The sequence below is a fragment of the Heteronotia binoei genome, chromosome 11 (assembly GCF_032191835.1).
Source record: "Heteronotia binoei isolate CCM8104 ecotype False Entrance Well chromosome 11, APGP_CSIRO_Hbin_v1, whole genome shotgun sequence".
Lineage (NCBI taxonomy): Eukaryota > Metazoa > Chordata > Lepidosauria > Squamata > Gekkonidae > Heteronotia > Heteronotia binoei.
In genome coordinates, this window is record NC_083233.1 from 78,088,337 (window position 1) to 78,111,293 (window position 22,957).

A 22,957-nucleotide genomic window follows, 5' to 3' on the forward strand; every position below is an offset into this window, starting at 1 on the left:
CAAGTCTCTCCCTTCCTAGGTTTCACCCCCCAAATCTCCAGATATTTCCCAACTCAGAGTTGGCAACCCAAGGTAGAAATGAAAATAAAAACTGGATGATGCAGATTCAGTTTCTTGAAGGATTAATTCCACAACAGAATTTAGAAGATATTGGATTTATATCCCACCCTCTACTTTGAATCTCAGAGCGGCTCTTCCTCCCCCACAACAGGCACCCTGTGAGGTGGGTGGGGCTGAGAGGGCTTTCCCGGCAGCTGCCCTTTCAAGGACAACTCCTGCGAGAGCTATGACTGACCCCAAGGCCATTCCAGCAGCTGCAAGTGGAGGAGTGCCCACTGGGGAGGAACAGAGGCTAGATGGCCATCTGACAGCAATGAAGATCCTGTGAATTTAGGGGGAGGTGTTTGTGAATTTCCTCCATTGTGCAGGGGGTTGGACTAGATGACCCTAGAGGTCCCTTCCAACTCTATGATTCTGTGAATGGGGAATCAAACCCAGTTCTTCCAGATAAGAGTCCGCACACTTAACCACTACACCAAACTGGCTCTCAGGAGACAGACACCCTGTGAGGTGGGTGGGACTGAAAGAGCTCTCACAGCAGCTGCCCTTTCAAGGACAACTCCTGGGAGAGCTACGGCTGACCCACGGCCACTCCAGCAGCTGTAAATAGAGGAGTGGGGAATCAAACCCGGTTCTCCCAGATAAGAGTCCGCGCACTTAACCACTACACCAAACTGGCTCTCAAATAGATCCGCTTAGTGCCTCATCTTCTTCATCTGTTTGCTTTCTCTATTTTAAATTGCCGCTGAGTGTGCAGACCACTTGCTTGAGTGGATGGGGACAGAGCAGATTTTGAGAAGACAGAGAGGCTCACAGAGATGGGACCGTGGAACAAGGGGGAAAGGCGGAGGAAAAGAGTCTGCACATGTCCTAATGGCAGGGAATAAATTTTAGGCGGCTGGATCCTTGGGAACAGGACTCGCCCTCAGACGTATGGCCCCAGCTTAATTGACACAGCCCTGGACAAATTAATAAGCAATTAAAGCAACAATAATCATAGTAAATCTTACCCTTTTTTCACAAGTTCAAATACTGGAAAACAAAAGAAACAAGGCAATTCAGTATGGAAAGTGGGAACTTGCAGACAAAAAAAACTATCTTATTCATTAAATAAAACCCTCAGCCGTTTTAATCTCGTACATGACAGTCGAAGTGGGTCAGGAGTTAGTGGAAACCCAGGTTCAAATGCCCGCTTGTGCCATGAAGGTCATTAGGCTGATCACCCACTCTCAACTTAGGGCATTTTCCCGCATAGCTTACCTCGGAGCAACGTCCCTCTTCACCGCGCAGCGTCTGCGCGGGTTTCGCACCAACTGCTCCGCATAACCAGGAAGAGCCGCGGCTTTTGCGTCACAGATGTAAACTGGTTTTTAGCGGTTTACATCTGCGACGCAAAAGCCGCGGCTCTTCCTGGTTATGCGGAGCAGTTGGTGCGAAATCCGCGCAGACGCTGCGCGGTGAAGAGGGACGTCGCTCCGAGGTAAGCTATGTGGGAAAACGCTCTTAGTCTACCTCTTAGGGTTGCTGTGAGGGTAAAATGGAAGGGGGGGCAACGGCATATATGCTGTGTGTATTTTGAGCAGCCCTGTGGCTACGGCGGGGTCCGTGAAGGCCCTGCCCCTTGACTTCCTGTTGGGTGCCCCAACCCAGGTTTCTACTCTGGGGCACTCCTCCTGTGCAATTTAAATCCCAAATGAGGAAAAGGGCAGCCCCCGGCCTCTCAGCTTTCACCCCTGTGGCCGCTCAAGCAGTGGCAGCAGCGGGGTTGGGAGGAAGGAAGCAAGCAAGCAAGGAAAATAGATGGAGGGAGGTGGAAGGAAAGCAACTTTAACTTTAAATGCATTCTCCAAGCCTCCAGCTGGCTTGACTTGGAGAACTGGTTTCAAGAGACAAATGCCTTCTCCAAGTCGACCGACAGGGCGGTCTGGGCTTTGAGCGCCACACAATATGCGGGAAAGAGCCTCAGTCTGGCCACCTCCGGCTTCGAGGGGGCCCTGACCACAAGGTTAGTCCTTCATTTAACTCGGGGAAACTGAGTACAACCAGAGAGAAACCGACTCGCAAGGGGTCACCCAGTTCGTAATTGGCCGCGAGGGAAGGAATTAAAAGCTGAACACCGACAGGCTTCTCTACAACTGCAGAAGTGTTCCACCTCCCCCGAAAGAACAGCAAGATCCCAGCAGCGGGGGAACTGCGCCTAGGTGGACAGTTCAAATTACGTTACGCTTTTCCAAAACATTCCTTTCCATCAGGTCTTCAGTTGCAAAGCCCACTTGAAACAAACACCAGATGGTGCGAGGAGGGATGAAAATATGGGCGACGCAGCCCAAGATCTATTTCGGTCTTTCTGCCATCTGGAAGTGGCCACTTGCGTAGGCAGGGTGCCAACCCAACTGGACGGCTGCCCCCCATGGCTGTGCTTACCTGATCTAGTTCCACACAAAACCTAGGGAGAAAGGCAGGGGGGAAACCAACCACAGCTGGGAAAAGTACGTATTTTACTAGCTGGAGTGACAAGACGGCCTGTGTTCCAAATGGCCGGCCTCCTCGATAAGCCAATTGCAAATATATATGTAAATACGGGGGTGTTTTTTGGTAGAAAAAGGTCCAGCAGGGACTCATTTGCATATTAGGCCACGCCTCTTGACACCAAGCCAGTCGGAGCTGTGTTCCTGCTCAACAAAAGCCCTGTGTAAACACATATTTGCAGTTTACAGATGCTACAAATAAGTGCTATCTAATTGAGTAAGGAGCCTTTAATGGACTGATCGCTTGTCTTTTAAACCAATTGAACAATTCATCAGTTACATTTCATGATTTGTTTGTTTTTTTTGGGGGGGGAGGGAAATGATAAACAGGTTACTCACCTGTAATTGATGATCTTCGAGTGGTCATCTGTGCAGTCACACACATGGGTTTTCCCGTCAGGACGAACCCTACCTCGGAGATTTTAAAAGCTAGCCTAGGCGTTATTTTTGGCGCGCACTCCCTTTCGCTCTGGGGAGCAGGCATCCACTGCGCATGCCTGGAGCGAGAGGGAGGCGCCCCACCCACTCAGTTTCTTTCCCCCGCCGCTGACACCGTAGGTGAGCGGTTATATAGGACTAGTAGCCAGCAGCGGGGATGGCTGGGCGGGCGTGTGTGACTGCACAGATGACCACTCGAAGATCATCAATTACAGGTGAGTAACCTGTTTATCTTCTTCGTGGTCTCTGTGCAGTCCCACACATGGGTGACTGATAAGCTGACCTGCACGGTGGTGGGTGCTGGCACTAGAGTTGAAGAAGAGAATAATGCAAAGGTTAGTGCAACACAGTCAGCACATAGCAGAGTACAAGGTAAGCAAGTACTCACCAAGACGAAACCGCATCATCAGTCAAAGATAGAGCGGAGTACTGCCTGTCCGAAGGATGCATCTCGCCTCGCACGAACGTCCAAAGCGTAGTGCATGGCGAAGGTCGAAGGGGAAGACCAGGCGGCAGCAGCGCAAATGTCTTCCATGGACACACCCCTGGCAAGGGCAGATGACGTTGACAAGGCTCTTGTGGAATGAGCTCGTACAGCAGACGGGACTGGTTGCTTTGCGAGTTTGTAGCAGAGCTCTATAGCAGCAACCAACCATTTTGACAGTCTCTGTGTAGATATCTTTCTTCCCTTATTATGGCGGCCGTAGGCCACAAAAAGTCTGGAGTCCGTACGGAACGATGCTGTTCTATCTATATAGTAAGCGAGTGCTCTTCTAACATCTAGGCAGTGTAGAGCTTCTTGACCTTTGTCCGTAGGACGTTGGAAAAAGGCAGGTAAGGTTGTGACTCTGTGCAAATGAAATGCGGAAACCACCTTGGGTAAGAAGGCAGGATCTGGTCGTAACACCACCCTATCGTGGTGAAAGATGGTGTAAGGTGTGTCTGCTCTGAACGCACAAATATCACTTACTCTCTTAGCAGAGGTGAGTGCGACTAATAGTGCCGTTTTCCATGAGAGAAGGTGAAGCGGTATCGTAGCCATAGGTTCAAAGGGCGGTTTTACCAGCTGGCTTAGCACTAGTGATAAGCTCCAGCTAGGGTACATTTGCCGCAATGGTGGGTGCAAATGTAAGATTCCTTTTAAAAAGGATTTCGCAGCAGGGTGTGAAAAAACAGTTCGACCCTGTACATGCGGGTGAAAAGCTGAGATTGCTGCAAGGTGCACTTTCAAAGATGAGTAAGTGAGGCCCTTTTCCGACAAAGACAGCGTATATGCCAAGATTTGGGGTATGGATGCAGATAGGGGTCTGAAGTTGTGCTTGGTAGCGTAGATGGAAAATCTTTTCCACTTCATGGAGTATGACTTTCTCGTGGATGGTTTCCGCGCGTTTAAGAGAACATGTCTTACTCCTTCAGGAAAGTCTGAGAACATATCCTCCAAGCTGTTAAGCGAAGCCTGTTCGGGTCGTGATGGAGAACCCTGCCGTTCTGCTGAGACAGGAGGTTCTGTGCCAGAGGGAAGTGATGGTAAGTATTTTTCGACAGAAAAAGGAGGGTTGTGAACCATGGCTGGCGGGGCCACCATGGTGTCACTAGAATGCAATCTGTATTGTCCAGTTGAATTTTCTGTATACATCGGGTTATCAGTGGGAAGGGTGGGAAGAGGAAGTGTAGTGGACCAGTCCATGTCTGTATGAAGGCATCCCCTGCAGACTGTCGTGAGGGCGGACCTCTCATAAAAAAGAGAGCACACTGTGCATTGTCTGGTGCAGCAAACGCATCTATTAAGGGGGTTCCGAATTTCCGGAATACTGGCAGAAGATAGGATCTGTGGAGTGACCACTCGTGGTCGTTGATGAGATGTCTGCTCAGCCTGTCCGCTTGAGCATTCTGGACGCCAGGAAGATGTACTGCAGTGAGATGGATCCGGTGAGCAATACTCCAGTGCCAAAGGTGCATTGCTCTTTTGCAAAGACGGGTGGATGCAGTCCCTCCTTGCCTGTTTATATAAAACACCGTCGCTACATTGTCTGAAGCGATCTGTACATGTCGGCCTTGAAGAGACGGGAGGAACGATTTTAAAGCTCTGTGAACAGCTAGAAGCTCTAAGCAATTGATGTGGAGCGACTGTTCGTAAGGTGTCCATTGCCCTTGGACAGTGAGTGTGTCGAGATGGGCTCCCCAACCCCACCTCGAGGCGTCTGTTGTGACCACTGCTGATGGGCTTGGCCTTAAAAATGGCATTCCTGCAAGCAGGTGAGCTCGTACTGTCCACCATTCGAGCGAGGGGAGGATGTGGTTTGGAACCGTGAGGACGGTTCGTTGAGACTGGCGTTGGGGACGAAATGCACGGACGAACCAGACTTGTAGGGTTCGCATGCGTAGTCTTGCGTGTGTTAAAACTGCAGTCGTGGCTGCCATAAGTCCTAACATGCGCTGAATGTTGAAGGCCGTTTGCTTGGGTTGTTGAATTATATGTGTGGCCAGCGTCTGAATGGAGGATATCCTGTCCACCGGAAGGTATGCCATGTGGTCCTGGGTGCATAAGCGAGCCCCTATAAAATGGATGTCCTGAGTTGGGGTCAAGCTTGACTTTTGTTGATTGACCTGGAGGCCCAGTTCTGCTAAGAGCGCAAGTGTTATTGAAATGTCCTTCAGCAACTGTGCCCTCGAAGCTCCCACGAGGAGCCAATCGTCTATGTATGGGTAAGTTGCAATTCCGCGTTGCCTGAGGTATGCCGCAATTACCGCCATACATTTCGTGAATGTCCGTGGTGCTGTGGAGAGTCCGAAGGGTAGGGCTCGAAACTGGTAGTGGTTGTCGCCCACGGCGAAACGCAGGAACTTTCTGTGGCATTGGTGTATTGTCAGGTGGAAGTATGCGTCCTGTAAATCTACCAGTGCCATCCAAGAGTTCCGCGGGATTAAGGGCAGAATCGATTGTAAGGTGATCATTCTGAATTTTCTGTGACGGATGAATTTGTTTAGGGCTCTTAGATCCAAGATCGGGCGCTGTCCCCCATCCCTTTTGGGAACTAGAAAGTACCGGGAATAAAATCCCGTCCGATGGTACCGGTCTGGGACAGGCTCTATAGCCGCCTTGGCTGTTAAGGTGTCGATTTCTTCCTGAAGGGAAGGGGATGGGGGGGGTTGAAACAAAGTGATGTTTCGTTGGTGGTGTTTGGAACTCTATGGAGTAGCCTCTCAGAATGATGTTTAAAACCCATTTGTCCGTGGTTATTCGTTGCCAATTGTCGTGAAATGGGAGAAGTCTGGAAATGTGTTGGATTGGTAGAAAGTCAAAGAGACTGCTTTGATGAAGACGCAGCCTTTTTAGGTGGTTGTGGCCTCTGCTGTCTCTGGTTAAAGGATTGCTTCGGAGGAGGAGCCTTACGTTTCCAGTATTCAGATTGTCGAGGAGATCTGGAACGTTTGAACGACGTTGGTTTCCATGATCTGGGCTTATAGCTCTGCTGTTGTTGTTGCGCTACCCCGAGCCTTTTTGCTCGTTTGCGGCTGTCGTCAACGGTGGTAAGTATATCGTCTGTTGTGGCATTAAAAAGACCTTGGCCGTCGAAGGGGAGGTCCTCTATTTTGAACTTAATATCGGGTTGCAGCGACGAGGACCGAAGCCAAGCGTGTCTTCTTAGGGCGATTGAGGCAGCCATCGCCTTTGAAGTGCAGCCCACGGAGTGACGAATAGTATTTATCTGTTGCTTTGAAACCCTGTTGAGCTCCTGTAGCAATTTGTAGGCTTGTTTTTGGGAAGGTTCAGGCAGGGCAGAGACTAGCATATTTAGTTGGGAGGAAATATTGTGGGTATACGCGGCAAAGTATGCTAAATAATTGTTGATTTTGGCATTTGCCGTAGAAATTGAATACATTTTCCTTCCTAGGGTGTCTAATTTCCTGCCTTCCTTCTCAGGAGGTACAGGGTGGCGGGTTTGCTTAGATTTAGAGGAAGAATGAACTATCAGAGAGTTCGGGGCCGGATGGCTGAATAAAAATTTCGACTCCGTTGCTTGGATCCTGTAAAGGGATTCAATTCGTTTTGAAGTTGGAGGAATAGATGCTGGGTTGTCCCAAGCTTCTTTGATGGCTTCTAAGTGTACCGGTAACATCGGCAGAAAGGAACCAGCAGGTAAATCTGAGTGCACCAAGTCGTGTACCACGTCTGTTACCTTGGGTGCATCGGAGGTAAGGGTAACGTTAAGCGCAGAGGCCATGTTGGCAATCAAGTCCAGGTATGTCTTGGCTCCTTCGGAAGGTGACAAATCCGCGGGTTTGGCAATATCCGAGGCAGGGGATCCAGGAGGAGACATCGAGTGTATCGACTCCGAGGATTCTGCTTCGGTTTCAGCGTCTGAGTTGTCCGGTGCGGGTAGCTCCGGGTCAGGTCTGATTGGGCTTTGTTGCTTCGGGTCCGGCTTCGGCCCCGGCTTGGAAGTCGAAGCGGAGGGAGTCGGAGACGTTGGATCCGATGAGTGTTTAACCCGTTGAACAGGGGTTGTCTCCTTCGATCGGTCGGTATGGTGTTCTGAACGGTACCGAGAGTGATGGTATCCGCAACATTGGTGGTAGTCCATAGATGGAGATCTCGAACGATAGTAACGTCGTCTGGGGGACATAGATGGAGACCGAGACCTCGGGTCGTAACGGTAGCGATCCCTCCCCCTGCTTGGAGATCTCTCTGGAACTCTGGTACGATGGTATCGGCTGCTGATACTAGGAGACCTGTGTTGAAACCGACGAGGTTCGGAGTAACGGCGGTGCTGTAGATACTGCTGAGTCGGATTCGACATATCAGAAAAGAATCTGGGGTCGAGATGTTTTGGATTCGACATATCAGAGAAAAATCTGGGGTCGAGATGTTTTCGGGTCCACTGCATCGGGTCCCTGACTTCTTCAATCAGTGGCTCTTGGTTGGAATCGTGGAGAGAAGGAGATCTGGAAGGGATCGGTATAACTTCTTCCTGCTGCCGAGGTGGTGTCGGATTCAGAGGCACCAGAACGGATTCATGGGCAATGGATCCATGCGCTATTGGATCAGATTGCTTGCCGTCGGGTTGGTGGACCTTCGCGTATTGATCCGCAGGGTTGGTCGAGTCGGAAGTCTTCTTCGACTCCTTCGGATTCTTCGGGTCGGGGTGCTTTGTCGAGTCGGTAGTTTTCCTCGAGTCCTTCGGATCCTTCGAATCGGAATGCTTATGCTTAGGGTCATGGGACTTCTTAGTATGCTTCCCGCTCTTCATTTTAGTAGGAGCGGCTGTTGATTCTGACGATTTCGCGCCGTCGCCTGTCTTAGCGGCGTCGCCGGACTTATGCTTGCTAGGGACAGCGGCCATTGAAGCTGCCGACGTTGCGCTGTCCCCTTGTGGAGACAGAAGGGGAGGCGACTTACTTGTAGAAGATGATTGCGACATCTCAGGGCGAAGCGCAGACGCAATGAGGTGGCTTTGTAGTCTAGCGGCCCTATTTTTCCGCGCCTGTTTGCCGAATTGAAGGCAATGCGCACAAGTGTCCACTCTGTGAGTATCTCCCAGGCAAAACAAACAAAGCGAGTGCCCGTCTGAAGTAGGAAATTTCGCTCTGCAGCGCGAACACCTTTTAAAGGTTATTTTACTGTTCCTTCCTTCCATACGCCCGGGGGAGGGGGGGGAAGGAGAAAGGAGGTCTGAGGTAAAAAGAAGGGTAGAACTATTTTTTTTTTTTCCTAAGGAAAAATATAGTAAGAAGAAGAATTTAAGACGGAAGAGTGATATGAAAAGAGAAGAAAGCGAAGGCTAGATGTCTGAGGTAAACGAGGAGCGCAGCGAGGTAAGACTATCCCGGGCGGCGGTTGGAAAGAAACTGAGTGGGTGGGGCGCCTCCCTCTCGCTCCAGGTATGCGCAGTGGATGCCTGCTCCCCAGAGCGAAAGGGAGTGCGCGCCAAAAATAACGCCTAGGCTAGCTTTTAAAATCTCCGAGGTAGGGTTCGTCCTGACGGGAAAACCCATGTGTGGGACTGCACAGAGACCACGAAGAAGATCCAGTAGCTCCACTGCTTTTATGTTCAAAGTACTCCCAGCAGTTAAGAAAACATTAAAAAGCCATCAAACGTAACACGAGGCACAGTAAACAAGAGACGAAAACTATTCTGAAATGGCCGAGTGGTGACGTTTCTGCAACAGTTTCGTTTCCACCAAGCAACTGCTTGTGTTGCGACGGATTCCCTGGGTTGCACGCACAGCTTCAAGCAAGTCCAGCAGCCCCCAGGGTTGGGGGTACAACTGCCAACCTCCAGGGGGCAGCGGAAGCTCTTCCAGAATTACCACTGGTTCCAGGTGACAGAGGTCACCTCCCCTGGAGAAAACGGCCACTCTGGAAGGTGAACTCTATGGCATTACACCCCATTGAAGTCCCTCCTTTCCTCAGGCCCCGCCCTGCCCTACTCAGGTTCCGCCCCCAAGTTCTCCAGCTGTTTCCCAACATGGAGCAGGCCAACTTAGTTGTAGAAGACCAGTTGTGGTGAGCAATTAGGGCTGCCAAATTGCCAGGCTGGGGTTCTCCCGCCCTGGAGGTTCCCAACCTGCCAGCTCACATTGGGCCGGCGGGGGAGGGGATCCTCCCCCAATGTCGCCGGTGCGATGACATCACTCTAGGAGTGTCAGGAAAACTCTATGGTTTTCTCGGACGCTCTAGCAATTTGGGAGGAAAACTAGAGTTTCCCTTCCCGGACGCTCCTAGAGTGGCTGGCACGCGACATCGCTGGCACGATGACATCACTTCCGAGGGACATCACCGCACTACGCATGCTAAGCGTGCATGAAAACAGTCCCCTGCTGGAGGCCGTGGGGGATTTGGCAACTCTATGAGCAATAGTGGCTTCCCATGAGGGGTGCCGCATGAGGCCTCCACCCTTCCACACTGCCAACATGCCAACTCTCTCTGCCTGCCCAACGTAGCACTTCCCCAAGGCCTCTGGACTTTTAGGACTGCCAGCTTCCAGGTGGGGCCTAGAGATCTCCTGGAATCACAGCTGTTCTCCAAGCAAAAGCAATCCGTTTCCCTGCAGAAAATGGCTGCTTTGGAGGATGGACTCCAGGACAGGGGTGTCGAACTCATTTGTTACGAGGGTCGGATCTGACATAAATGAGACCTTGTCGGGTGTCATGGGTGTCAGAAAATGTAACGCCAGGAAATGGAGATATAAACTTTATAAAGGACACAGACAAACACAATTAAAGACTTAAAAAAAACAACCCCTAAAATAAAACATGCTTCAAGTATTGGCACTCTTGCAATATTGTGGCCAGTATGAAAGCAATCTATCCCTCCCCCATTCCTACCCAAGAGAGGAGCCTCAGCCAAAGGAGAAAATAGTGGCTTTGCTCTGTAGCTCCTGCGCGATGGAGCAAGCCTGGCAAAGCAAGCTGTGATGCAGAAGGAAGCAAGAGAGAGGGAGAAGGAAGCAGATGACAGTCGGTTGCTTGGGGGTTCTGATAGGAGCCCTCCAGGGGCCTGATCTGGCCCACAGGCCATATGTTTGACACCCCCACTCTAAGACATTAAACCAGACAGAGGCCTCTCCCCTCCCCGAGCCCCACCCTCCCCAAACCTCCATGTATTTCCTAACCCGGAGTTAGCAACCTTATGCTGGATGGCAGAGCTGGCCTTGGTGGGGTTGACGTGTAAAGCAGTTTCCCGGTATTAGATGGCAAAACCATCTTTAGAAAAGCCCTGTCGTGCATCGGAGCCTCGCTCTCACTAGCTGACCACAGCACGATCCGCGCACTGTGATGGTAATGCAAACGTAAGTTAACAACAGTTTAAAAGAATTTGCAAATCGCCCCTCCCTTGCTCAAGAGGCCACCTTTAGGCAAATTTGTCTCTGGCTGGAGATGTTGGTTGGAGAGCTCTCACGCACACCAAGGGGAAGGGAAACCACCACGTCCCTCTTTTGGGCGGGTCTCAAGCATGCAAAAGCAGGCGGGAAGAGCGGCTTGTTTACCCATGTACAGATGATCTTCGCTGGGGTCGTCTAGCACCTGTTGACACAACAGACAAGGAAACACAAAAAGAGGCACCAGAGATGTGAACAGTGCAACACAACAACCGTCATGTGTCTCCAGATTGTGGCAGCAAACACACTTCAGAATGTCACCCTGTGCTCCTAGCAGCAGCAGCAGCAGCAGTAGTAGCAAAAGAAGAATTGCAGATTTATACCCCGCCCTTCTCCCTAAATCAGAGACTCAGAGCGGCTTACAATCTCCTTTATCTTCTCCCCCCATAACAGACACCTTGTGAGGTGGATGGGACTGAGAGGGCTCTCCCAGCAGCTGCCCTTTCAAGGACAGCTCCTGCGATAGCTATGGCTAACCCAAGGCCATTCCAGCAGGTGCAAGTGGAGGAGTGGGGAATCAAGCCCGGTTCTCCCCGATAAGAGTCCACACGCTGAACCAAACTACACCAAACTAGCTCTCAGTACAACCCGAACTCCTGATTTCCCACAATTCAAAGGCAACAGAAATCTTGCCACGAATTTGCATTTCTGAGAATCTCCATTTTTGGCTGGAAAGTCACGATTCTAGATCTCATGGCTGTAGATCTGCTTTATGCAGCACAATCCTAAACAGGTCTACTCAAATCCTACTCTCAGGAAAGCGTTTTTAGGATGACACTGTAAAACATGCAAGCAGTGTCCAGCAAATGATGTTTGGGGAAGGAAGGAACTCCTTCTCTTCCTCTCACTTTGTGTTGGGGCCACATCGTGCTTGACCTGACTTTTGAGAATGAACAGCCACTTAAGAACATAAGAGAAGCCATGTTAGATCAGGCCAATGGCCCATCCAGTCCAACACTCTGTGTCACACAGTGGCAAAAAAATTATATATATATACACACACACTGTGGCTAATAGCCACTGATGGACCTCTGCTCCATATTTTTATCTAAACCCCTCTTGAAGGTGGCTATGCTTGTGGCCGCCACCACCTCCTGTGGCAGTGAATTCCACATGTTAATCACCCTTTGGGTGAAGAAGTACTTCCTTTTATCCGTTTTAACCTGTCTGCTCAGCAATTTCATCGAATGCCGACGAGTTCTTGTATTGTGAGAAAGGGAGAAAAGTACTTCTTTCTCTGCTTTCTCCATACCATGCATTATCTTGTAAACCTCTATCATGTCACCCCGCAGTCAACGTTTCTCCAAGCTAAAGAGTCCCAAGCATTTCAACCTTTCTTCATAGGGAAAGTGTTCCAGCCCTTTAATCATTCTAGTTGCCCTTTTCTGGATTTTCTCCAATGCTATAATATTCTTTTTGAGGTGCGGCGACCAGAACTGCACACAGTACTCCAAATGAGACCGCACCATCGATTTATACAGGGGCATTATGATACTGGCTGATTTGTTTTCAATTCCCTTCCTAATAATTCCCAGCATGGCGTTGGTCTTTTTATTGCAAACATACACTGTCTTGACATTTTCAGTGAGTTATCTACCACGACCCCGAGATCTCTCTCTTGGTCAGTCTCTGCCAGTTCACACCCCATCAACTTGTATTTGCTGCTGGGATTCTTGGCCCCAATGTGCATTACTTTGCACTTGGCCACATTGAACCGCATCTGCCACGTTGACGCCCACTCACCCAGCCTCAACAGATCCCTTTGGAGTTCCTCACAATCCTCTCTGGTTCTCACCACCCTGAACAATTTAGTATCATCCGCAAACTTGGCCACTTCACTGCTCACTCCCAACTCTAAATCATTTATGAACAAGTTAAAGAGCATGGGACCCAGTACCGAGCCCTGCGGCACCCCACTGCTTACCGTCCTCCACTGTGAAGACTGCCCATTTATACTCACTCTCTGCTTCCTATTACTCAGCCAGGTTTTGATCCACAAGAGGACCTGTCCTTTTACTCCATGACTCTCAAGCTGTCTTCACTTAGAAGACAGCCCCCCTCCCCTCCCTGGGAAGCCTGCAATATACACTGGACCAGCTCCCCCTGTTGGCGTAACCCTCTCCCCCTCCCTGTTTTATAACAAATACTTAGGATTTGGACAATACTTAGGACAGTGTTCAAAATGCTTCACAGATGCTTGGGTTGTGATTCTTATAACAACCCTGTGAGGCTGGCCAGTATTATTCCCCCCATATTTCAGATGGGTAGACTGAGGTGGAGGTAGACAGGCAGAAGCTTGCCTAAGGCAAGGTTTGAACCAGAGACAGTGTGGGGCAGACCACAGCCGATGCTGTCCCAGCTCACTGAAAGCCAGCCACCAGTCTCTGGGCTTATCTTCTGGCCTCCTTCACCGAAAGCCATCCTTGGAGAATGAACAATAGTATCTTCCACACAACAGCTTTCTCTGCAGTTTTTCTGCCCTAAACCCGTGGAAGCGGACACCCTCTCCTCTGGGTCCCATGGCACTAGAAAATAGTTATACCGATATACCATTGAACTATAGGCTTGGCAAGCTCTGTATTCTCAGCTCATTTGAAAAAAAAAACAGTCTCTAGTCCCTTTGGTGGCAAAAACATGCCTTTTCCCTTATATTCTAATATGCCTTTTCTCTTATATTCTGCAAGGGAAAAGGCTAGAGACTTACTTTTTAAAAAATGAAAGCCGAGAACTCAGAGACTTTGGCTACACTTGTTGTCACAGTGAAATATCAATACAATGAAATCCTAGTGCCAACGGTGTATAAAACAAAGAGCACTTCTGAGGTGGTAGGCTTGCCAGCCTCCAGGTGGGGCCTGGAGATCTCCCGTTTTTACAACTAATCTTCAGCTGGCAGAGATCAGCTCCCCTGGAGAAAATGGCTGCTTGGAAGGGTGGATTCTTTGCCATTGTACCATGCTGAGGCCCCTCCCCAAACCCCAACCTCTCCTGGCTCCACCCCCAAAGTCTCCAGATATTTTCCAACACAGACCTGGCAACCCAAGACGGTGGATGGGAGGAAACAGTTCCCATGCGGGCAAGGAAGATGGCCGCCAAGTGGGCTGGAAAAGCTGAATTTTCTCACCCGTACAGCAGCCATCCAGGCTCTACTGAGTTCTTGCCCACAATGTCAGAGCAGAGCGGCTGTGAGAAAGATTGGCAAAAAGCTGGGGGACCCCAGGAGGGGCACAAATGCACCACAATGCAGTGTGTGTGTGTGTGTGGGGGGAATGCTCCCCAACAGCACTGAACCCTGGGCAGATAATCCGTGGGGAACCCAACAACATCTTATCCCAATCCTCAGTTTGGAGCCCACTCCAGCCTCCTCACCTCCACCAGCTTGACTACATTCGGGTGGTCGAGTTTTTTCAAGATGGCGATCTCCTGATACACCTGTTCAATGGGGCCTTTGGGTTGGCAGAAGCCTTCCAGGGGGGCCTTGGCACCGCGAGGGGGAGGACGGCCTGTTTGAGACACACAAGGAGGGGTCAGATATACGGCGATCCAAAGCTGCTTATGAAGGAAAAGGTTGCAGACGCAGTCGAGGGTTGCCAGCCTCCAGGTGTGGCTGGAGATCAAGAATTACAACTGCTCTCTAGATGACATAGATCGGTTTCCATGGGAAGAATGGCTGGTTTGGAGGACGGAGTCTATAGCAGGGAGCCTGTTTGGAATTCTGACACTGCATGACGGGTGCAATGATAACATGGCTGCCACAAAATGGCTGCCGCAAGAGGCACAGTCAGCCACAAAATGGTTGCCATATAGGCTTCCCAACCCTCCTGCCCTGGTGGGGGACCCCAGGATTTCCAGCCTCTTCCCCCGCTCCCCAAAAAAATGGAAGCGGGGGGAGGGGGGAAATGGCGCCAAGGAGCGTGGCGAGCCACCCCATCTCGGAGCGGGCGACGCCGCTGTGTGGCTGCTGCCTCTTCTCCACTCACCGTAGCTGCTCCTCCGAGATGGGCTCAGGCTGAGCCCATCTCGGAGGAGCGGCTAAGATGAAGCCGAGAAGACGCGGCGGAAGCGCAGCGCCATCGCCCGCTCTGCCTCTGAGGTAAAATCAGAGAAGGGGAGGGTGGAGGCAGGCCAGGAGCGTGGTGAGCCACGAATCTGGGTCCTTCTAGGACCCGGACTCGCGGCTCGCCACGCTCCTGGTCTGCCTCCACCCTCCCCTTCTCTGATTTTACCTCAGAGGCGGAGCGGGCGATGGTGCTGCCGCCGCCTCTTCTCGGCTTCATCTTAGCTGCTCCTCCGAGATGGGCTCAGCCTGAGCCCATCTCGGAGGAGCAGCTACGGTGAGCGGAGAAGAGGCGGCAGCTGCGCAGCGGCCGCCCACTCTGAGATGGGGCGGCTCGCCTCTCTCCTTGGCGCCGTTTCCCCCCCTCCCCCCTAGCTCCACCCCAGTGTCTCCTGGCTCCACCCCCAAAGTCCCCAGATATTTCTGAAATTGGACTTGGCAACCCTATTGCCATAGCTTAACTTCAGTAACACAGAAGAGATTCCTGTGTTGTGGTGGCAGCTGCTGCCGAAGAAACATCTTTAAAAATCTGCACAGCCAATCAAATCTCCCAATAGTCAATCAGAAACCTCGGTGGGCAAAAGATCCACCTGGCCCCACCCACATCCTCAATACACTTGGCAGGTGCCAGAAAAGGTGTGGGCGGGCAGTGATCCCTGATCTATAGCATCGTACTATGCGGTGGCCCCTCCTAATTTCCACCTTCCTTGGACTCCATCTCAAAATCTCCAGAAATCCCCAAACCCAGAGTTGGCAACCCAACCACAGCTACACCCTGCTGCTCACATCACCCTCTGCAAACCCTCAGCGGGAAGAATCCAGGTCTTCTGGCTGAGCGGCCACGTAAGGGAGGCAGATCTTCCCCTGTCTTCCCACTGACGATGCAGCTTCTCAGCCACATCACGAGCCCGCCTGCCTTTCATTCAGCTCATCTCATTTCACGCATTGTCTCGCTCGCCCCGTCCCGAGGCCTTAAGGCAGGTCAACCCCCGCATTTTGATAGCGTGTCTCTGCTTCTGACTTACGAGGAAACCCCGCTTGTCTCATCAGCTTCTTTTTGGAAAGCACTTTCATTGCCTGGAAGATAAAATTAATGCGCTGCTCAGATCTGGGCACAGAAAGGAAAACAGACATTGCAAAAAGCCTTCCTCTAGGAGGCAAGAGAAGCCGTGGGCGATGTTCCCTCTAAGCTGTGGAGTCTTGTGAGAAATTCTGCTTTGCGAGCTGCTAGCATTAAAGTTGTGAGCCACTAGCATTTAAAGTTGTGAGCTACTCCATACATTTGTCCGCTCTGGGGCCATTTTTTGCGAGCTAAGACAAAAACGTGTGATCCAGAGGCTAAAAAACTGCGCGCTGGCTCACGCTAACTCAGCTTAGGGGGAACACTGGCCATGGACTGCCCACGCCATTCAGACTACAAACCATGAGGACAGCTCTTACTTTGGAACAGTGGCTTCGTTCTCAAAGGAGCAATGGCCAGTCACAGGAATGCCACCCGCCCACCCACCCACCAGTTCCTGCATGACCCAAGAAGCAGGCAAAGAGCTCCAGTGTCACCCCGACCAGTGCAGGCAGCCAACATTCCTCCTTAAACAGCTCACTCCCATTTAAACAGCTTGCTCTGGGCTTGCAAAACCTTCATTGCTGGGCATGCCGGAGAGGGCGCCTTTGCTCTGGGGAAGAGAGCCGAGATGTGTCCTAGCAGGAAAGCCTTGCATGTTCTGGAAAGACGGGCCTTACGGCTGGAACCCACACTATGGTCAGAGCCGGATTAGATTTCTGCAGTACACATCCACTGGAGTCTTGGGATCCAGCAGCTGGAAGCACAGGAATGGGCAATAGGAGTGCTAGCACTGGCCAACACTACCGGGGAGCAGTGTTCCCTCTAAGCTGAGTTAGCGTGAGCTAGCTCACAGATTTTTAGCCTCCAGCTTACACATTTTTTGTCTTAGCTCAGGAAGGATGACCCCACAGCACAATAATTTATGCAGGAGCTCACAACTTTCATGCCAGTAGCTCACAAAGTAGAATTTTTGCTCACAAGACTGCAGCTTAGAGGGAACATTGCTGGGGAGTGTTGTGGCTCGCTCGTGGTTTCCAAGAGGCCACCAGCAACAGGTCAATCCACCTGCCCCACCTGCCCTGTTCTCACCTGTCAAGGCTCCACAGAACTGCCGTGCGTCCTATTGAAGCAAAGGGACAGACACGCTGTATGTTCCTTGAATGATGCCCCAGCGGGGCAAGCAAGCAGCTCTTTGTGCCCAATCAGGGTGGCACACTGGAGCTGGGGGAAGTGAAACGCCGTGCACCGCACAGCCCTAATTCAAACTGGGGGACTGCCCAGCTGCTATTTACAAATGGTAGAAAAGGACGCATGCACGTGGGTTCTCTGAAGACCAGACTCCTAGCATCTTTTCCATAGAATGTCATCAAGGCACAATTTGAACTCAGAACCCTCCTCTCCCAACTCCTTTCTGCTGTACCAGACACAAACTCACATAGTAGGTGTTATCATCTTCATTGTAGGCCAGCTTCACGACCCCGTAGGAGCCCTGTGTTTGGAGGGGGAGAGGAAATCACACATGCAAACATGAGTTATAGGCTGGGGAAGGACTCAGCAAACGGGGGCCCTTTCTTAAATGGGAGGCTATTTAAAGAGGTCATTGTGCCTGCAGGGGGAAACCGCTTATTCCCGTGGCTGCCTCTTGTGGGAACAGGCAAAGATGCTTTAAAAGGCCTGGTCTGGAACGGCAACTGTCATCTACTTAAACCAAATTCTACAAGTCGTGAAATCAGCACACACAGCTTTGTTTCAAATTTCTGAATTTAAAGGTGGCGGCACAGCTCTGGCCAAGAGACCCCTACATGGATTTCCTTGACCTCTGGTCAATGGGCAGACACTCCCTGCTTGCACCTGCGAAGGGAGCCTGGTGAATTTAGTTCAGGGGTGGCCAAACCGTGGCTCAGGAGCCGCATGTGGTTGTTTCACATATTCAGGGGTGGCCAACGGTAGCTCTCCAGACTTTTTTTGCCTACAACTCCCATCAGCCTCAGCCAGCATGGCCAATGGCTGGGGCTGATGGGACTTGTAGGCAAAAAAACCGTCTGGAGAGCTACCATTGGCCACCCCTGACATATATTGTGTGGCTCTCGAAGCCCTCGCTGCCTGTTTGGCCGGCTTGGAGAAGGCATTTCTTTAAATCACTTCTCCAAACCAAGCCATCCGGCAGCTTGGAGAATGCATTTAAAGTTAAAGTTGCTTTCTTCCACATCTCCCTCCCCCTTATCTATTTTCCTTCCTTCCTCCCTCCAACATCTGACATTTATTCTATGCGGCTCTTACATAAAGCAAGTCTGGCCACCCCGATCTAGTTAATCTTGCTGGTTAATCTGCCTATTTGACACCAGACTCTCTCATTTGCACAGATTCTCAGGGCTCAGCGCTTCCCGATGCCTCCAGAATCCCCAGCACTGGTCAGCTCTAGCTCCAGTTGCACCAGCAAAGTCGTCTTCTCCTCCCCAGAAGTGGGTCACTGGAATATCTAGAGGAGGGGGAAGCTAATGCTCTACAGAAGCAGGATTCTCCCTCCTCCACTTGCGGTCTCGGTGCACAACAGGAGAATTCGCCAGACGGAGAGGCAGCTTTGTAGAACAGCTGGGGACTTTGTAAATCACAGACCAAGTGTCTACAACCAGATACCGGGTCCCGAGCTGCCCTTTTGGTTACCCCACCACTCCCAGGGGGCCCGGCCTCAAACGCCAGCTCCTCCCAGCCCCGCTAGTCATGTCCAAATGTCAGAGAATCAAAAAAAAAGACCCCAAACATTCACCTTTCCGATTTCGTCTTTCAGCGTATATTGATTTAACTGCACACAGTCCTAGGAGAGAGGAGTTAAAAATACATGAGCCTGCAGGCTATGCCGAGACCAAAAGAGATATTCATGTATGTTGCATTACTCACAAGCAGGGGGAAAAACAAATGCTTCTCCTTTTGATATCTGTGCTGAACACTCTTTACCTCCAGCGAACATAGAATCATAGAAGTCTAGAGTTGGAAGGGGCCTCCAGGATCATCTAGTCCAGCCCCCTGCACAATGCAGGAAACTCACAAATGCCTCCCCCTAAATTCACAGGATCTTCATTGCTGTCAGATGGCCATCTAGCCTCTGTTGAAAAACCTCCAAGGAAGGAGAGCCCACCACCTCCCGAGTTGGAAGGGACCCCCCAGGGTCATCTAGCCCAAACCCCTGCACAAAGCAGGAAACTCATCAACACCTCCCCCTAAATTCACAGGATCCTCATTGCTGTCAGATGGCCATCTAGCCTCTGTTGGAAAACCTCCAAGGAAGGAGAGCCCACCACCTTCCGAGTTGGAAGGGACCCCCAGGGGCATCTAGCCCAAACCCCTGCACGAGGCAGGAAACTCACAAACACCTCCCCCTAAATTCACAGGATCTTCATTGCTGTCAGAGGGCCATCCAGCCTCTGCTTCAAAACCTCCAAGGAAGGTTGAGTCCACCACCTTTTAAGGAAGCCTATTCCACTGAGGAAGTTCTTCCTAATGCTGAGCCGGAAACTCTTCTGATTTAATTTCAACCCACTGGTTCTGGTCCTACCTTCTGGGGCCACAGAAAACAATTCCACCCCATCCTCTATGCAGGGGTGGCCAACGGTAGCTCTCCAGATGTTTTTTGCCTACAACTCCCATCAGCCCCAGCCATTGGCCATGCTGGCTGGGGCTGATGGAAGTTGTAGGCAAAAAACATCTGGAGAGCTACCGTTGGCCACCCCTGCGTCTATAGGACAGCCCTTCAAGTACTTGGTGATGGTGATCCTCTATATGATAGCCCTTCAAGGACTTGGAAGTTGTATGCTCCCTGATACCAAATACCTTTCATCCAATCAGAGGCTGGTTTGAGGGCTGGGAAAAGAAATCCTCATCTCCTGCCCCGCATGTGGTTCAGCTTCATGCTGACCCAAGTTGTGATGGTCAGGCATAAAGCTCTCCTGCACATTCAGATGGTAACAGACAAACAACACACACACCTCCCTCTCCAGGGAGATTTGTGTCATGAGCCCTGATGAGGAGGAGCTGGAAGGGTTAACAGATCTGAACGAGTTGCCAGCCAGTTCCTCAGCTGAACAAACAGCAGCTGGCCCATCAATCACTCTCCAGTCACCAGTGTCAGCTGTTGACGATCAATCTCCTCCAAGCTCTCCTCCTTCCATCTCAAGAGTTTGAAGCAGGCTCTGGAAAGAACACTCAGAGCAAAGACATGAGACACGCCGAGGCTTCAGATCTCTCAGCCCTGAGTTCTACCAGAGTCACTGCCACCCAGGGAGCAGGCTGATTGAGACTCCCATATAGCTCCCACCCAGGACCTGGTAACCTTGTGGAAGCAACGTCTATTCTCTGGCTTGCATCCACGCTCCTTCCTGATCCTGACCTGCTTGATTTCCTTGGCACCCTGACCTTTTGGCTTTTGGACATTGACTTCTGATTCCGGTTTGTGATTCGGCATTGGTGACTTGGATCCTGCTCAAGTTCCTGGACTTTGACCTTGGACTGGCTTTGGACTCCTGCCTGCCTGCACCCGGAGAACGTGACAATTTGTTTGTCTCACTCTCCAGCCTGCAAGCAGAGTTACCACCAAGTGGTGGCTGGAGATCTCCTGGGCTTACAAATATTCTCCAGTCAGCCCCCTCCCCCAATGTTAACTAGGGCAGTGGTGCTTTGTCTTCTTGGTGCTTGCGGGGGCAGCAGTGGGAGGGCTTCTGGAGTTCTGGCCACACTGGTGGACCTCCTGTTGGCACCTGGGTTTGGGCCACTGTGTGACACAGAGTGTTGGACTGGATGGGCCACTGGCCTGATCCAACATGGCTTCTCTTATGTTCTTATGTGACTCAGAGTGTTGGACTGGATGGGCCATTGGCCTGATCCAACATGGCTTCTCTTATGTGACTCAGAGTGTTGGACTGGCTGGGCCATTGGCCTGATCCAACATGGCTTCTCTTATGTTCTTATGTGACACAGAGTGTTGGACTGGATGGGCCACTGGCCTGATCCAACATGATTTCTCTTACGTTCTTATGTCTGGGGCGGTGATGCTCTGTATTCTTGGTGCTTGGGGGGGCAACAGTGTGAGGATTTCTAGTGTTCTAGCCTCAATGATGGACCTCCTGATGGCACCTGGGTTTTTTGGCCACTGTGTGACACAGAGTGTTGGACTGGATGGGCCACTGGCCTGATCCAATGTGGCTTCTCTTATGTCTGCGGCAGTGATGCTCTGTCTTCTTGGTGCTTGGGGGGGGGGGGGAGTGGAGGGCTTCTGAAGTCCTGGCCCCACTGGTGGGCCTGTACCTGGGTTTGGGCCACTGTGTGACACAATGTTGGACAGGATGGACCACTGGTCTGATCCAACATGACTTTTCTTATGTCCTTTAGTTTGGAGCAGTGATTCTTTGTATTCTTGGTGTTTGGGGGTGGGGCAACAGTGGGAGAGCTTCTGGTGGACCTCCTGGTGGCACCTGATTTTTTTGGCCATTGTGTGGCACAGAGTGTTGGACTGGATGAGCCACTGGCCTGATCCAACATGGCTTCTCTTATGTTATGTCTGGGACAGTGATGCTCTGTATTCTTGGTGCCTGGTAATGTCCTCCTAAACACCATTTGCTTCAGAAATCTTAAGAACGCAGGTGTTTTGCTGGGATGGACCGAAGCATCCATCTAGCCCGGCATTGTGTCTTCAGCAGCAGCCACTCAGAAGTTCATAAGCAATGGCTCACTTCCAGTATCTGGCATACAGGGGCACCCTGCCACTACGGATGCCAGCTCCAGGTTGGGAAATACCTGGAGGGGTGGAGTCTGAGGAGGGCAGGGTTTGGGGAGGGGAGAGACTTCGGAGGGGTATAATGTCACAGACCACCTTCCAAAGTAGCCATTTTGTCCAGGGGAACCGATCTCCATCATCAAGAGGTGTAAGAGCACATCTCCAGCCACTACCTGGAGGTTGGCAAACCCCACCTGCCACTGGACACAGACCCTGAAGTATGCTAGTATAGCTATTGATGGGGTTACCCTTCTTGAATTTGTTTAATGGTGTTTTTGAGGCCGTTTATGGCCTGACTGAAAAGCGATGCTGGCAAGGGAAGAGCGTGGGATTGTGGGACTTCGCACGTGTGAAAGCTCACGTTTCAACTGGGCTGCCTTCCGGCAAAGCCACTCCATAGCGCATGAAGCTCTCTGCACAGGTAGCAGCCCAGTTTAAATGCAATTCTACGCGAGTGCAAAGGCTGATGGTTTTTTTTCCTCTCCAGCATCACTTTTCAATCAGGCCAAAGCCAGAGGCCGTCCTTGCATCCTGCGATCACAGATTCCATAATATCTGCTCCTATTTCCAAAAGAGGGGGAAGCGCGGGGAGAAATACGTGCTCCTCGGTTACATTTCTTGGGTCATAAAGTGTCGGCAGAGCTTACTGCCACTTTGGGGCGAGATAAATCTTCTCAGCCCCTAGCAATAATATTTGAGTTTTATTAGTTGTAAATGGGCTGCGGTATTTTCTGGGCACCGATAACGGCTAGCACTGAAGAGAGAGAGAGAGAGAGAGAGGCCAATGAAACCCAGCATATTTAATGCGGAGACAGTTGGATTAAACAAAGCAGAAGTCTTCTTTGCGGGCGTTCGAGGCATCAGGCCTCTAATGACCAGGAAGCAAGCACATTTTATAGCATCTTAAACATCCAGCCTGTTTGGTGTTCAAGACAGCTCCCGGGCATGAAATAATGATGACCTTTAGAACGGCTTCTCCCTCACCTGTCACTTATCCATGACCCCATTTCCAATTTAGACATGAGGAAGGAGACAGCGAGTTAAAAGGAAATATTAAAAATATCAGTTGAATTCTGAGTCAGGAGAATTAAAATATAAATGAAGGGAGGATGCTAAAATAACCTCTCAAGGCTTCGTGCCCGATGGAGGTGTTTGGGACCGGGC

At 51.0% G+C, this 22,957-nt stretch overlaps 1 protein-coding gene across 4 annotated transcripts in view; it reads right to left on the reverse strand.

Moving 5' to 3' along the window:
- Nucleotides 1-22,957, reverse strand: part of CAMKK2 (calcium/calmodulin dependent protein kinase kinase 2) — a 52,261-nt gene that overhangs the window by 24,016 nt on the left and 5,288 nt on the right. For all 4 annotated transcript variants that reach the window (XM_060250151.1, XM_060250149.1, XM_060250150.1 and 1 more), the window contains exons 2-7: nucleotides 18,794-18,841; nucleotides 17,462-17,515; nucleotides 15,989-16,040; nucleotides 14,276-14,409; nucleotides 11,018-11,054; nucleotides 1,071-1,092 (exon numbers count right to left, since the gene is read on the reverse strand). In XM_060250151.1, coding sequence (XP_060106134.1) covers nucleotides 1,071-1,092; nucleotides 11,018-11,054; nucleotides 14,276-14,409; nucleotides 15,989-16,040; nucleotides 17,462-17,515; nucleotides 18,794-18,841 — 347 coding nt within the window. The remainder of the gene's footprint in view (nucleotides 1-1,070; nucleotides 1,093-11,017; nucleotides 11,055-14,275; nucleotides 14,410-15,988; nucleotides 16,041-17,461; nucleotides 17,516-18,793; nucleotides 18,842-22,957) is intronic.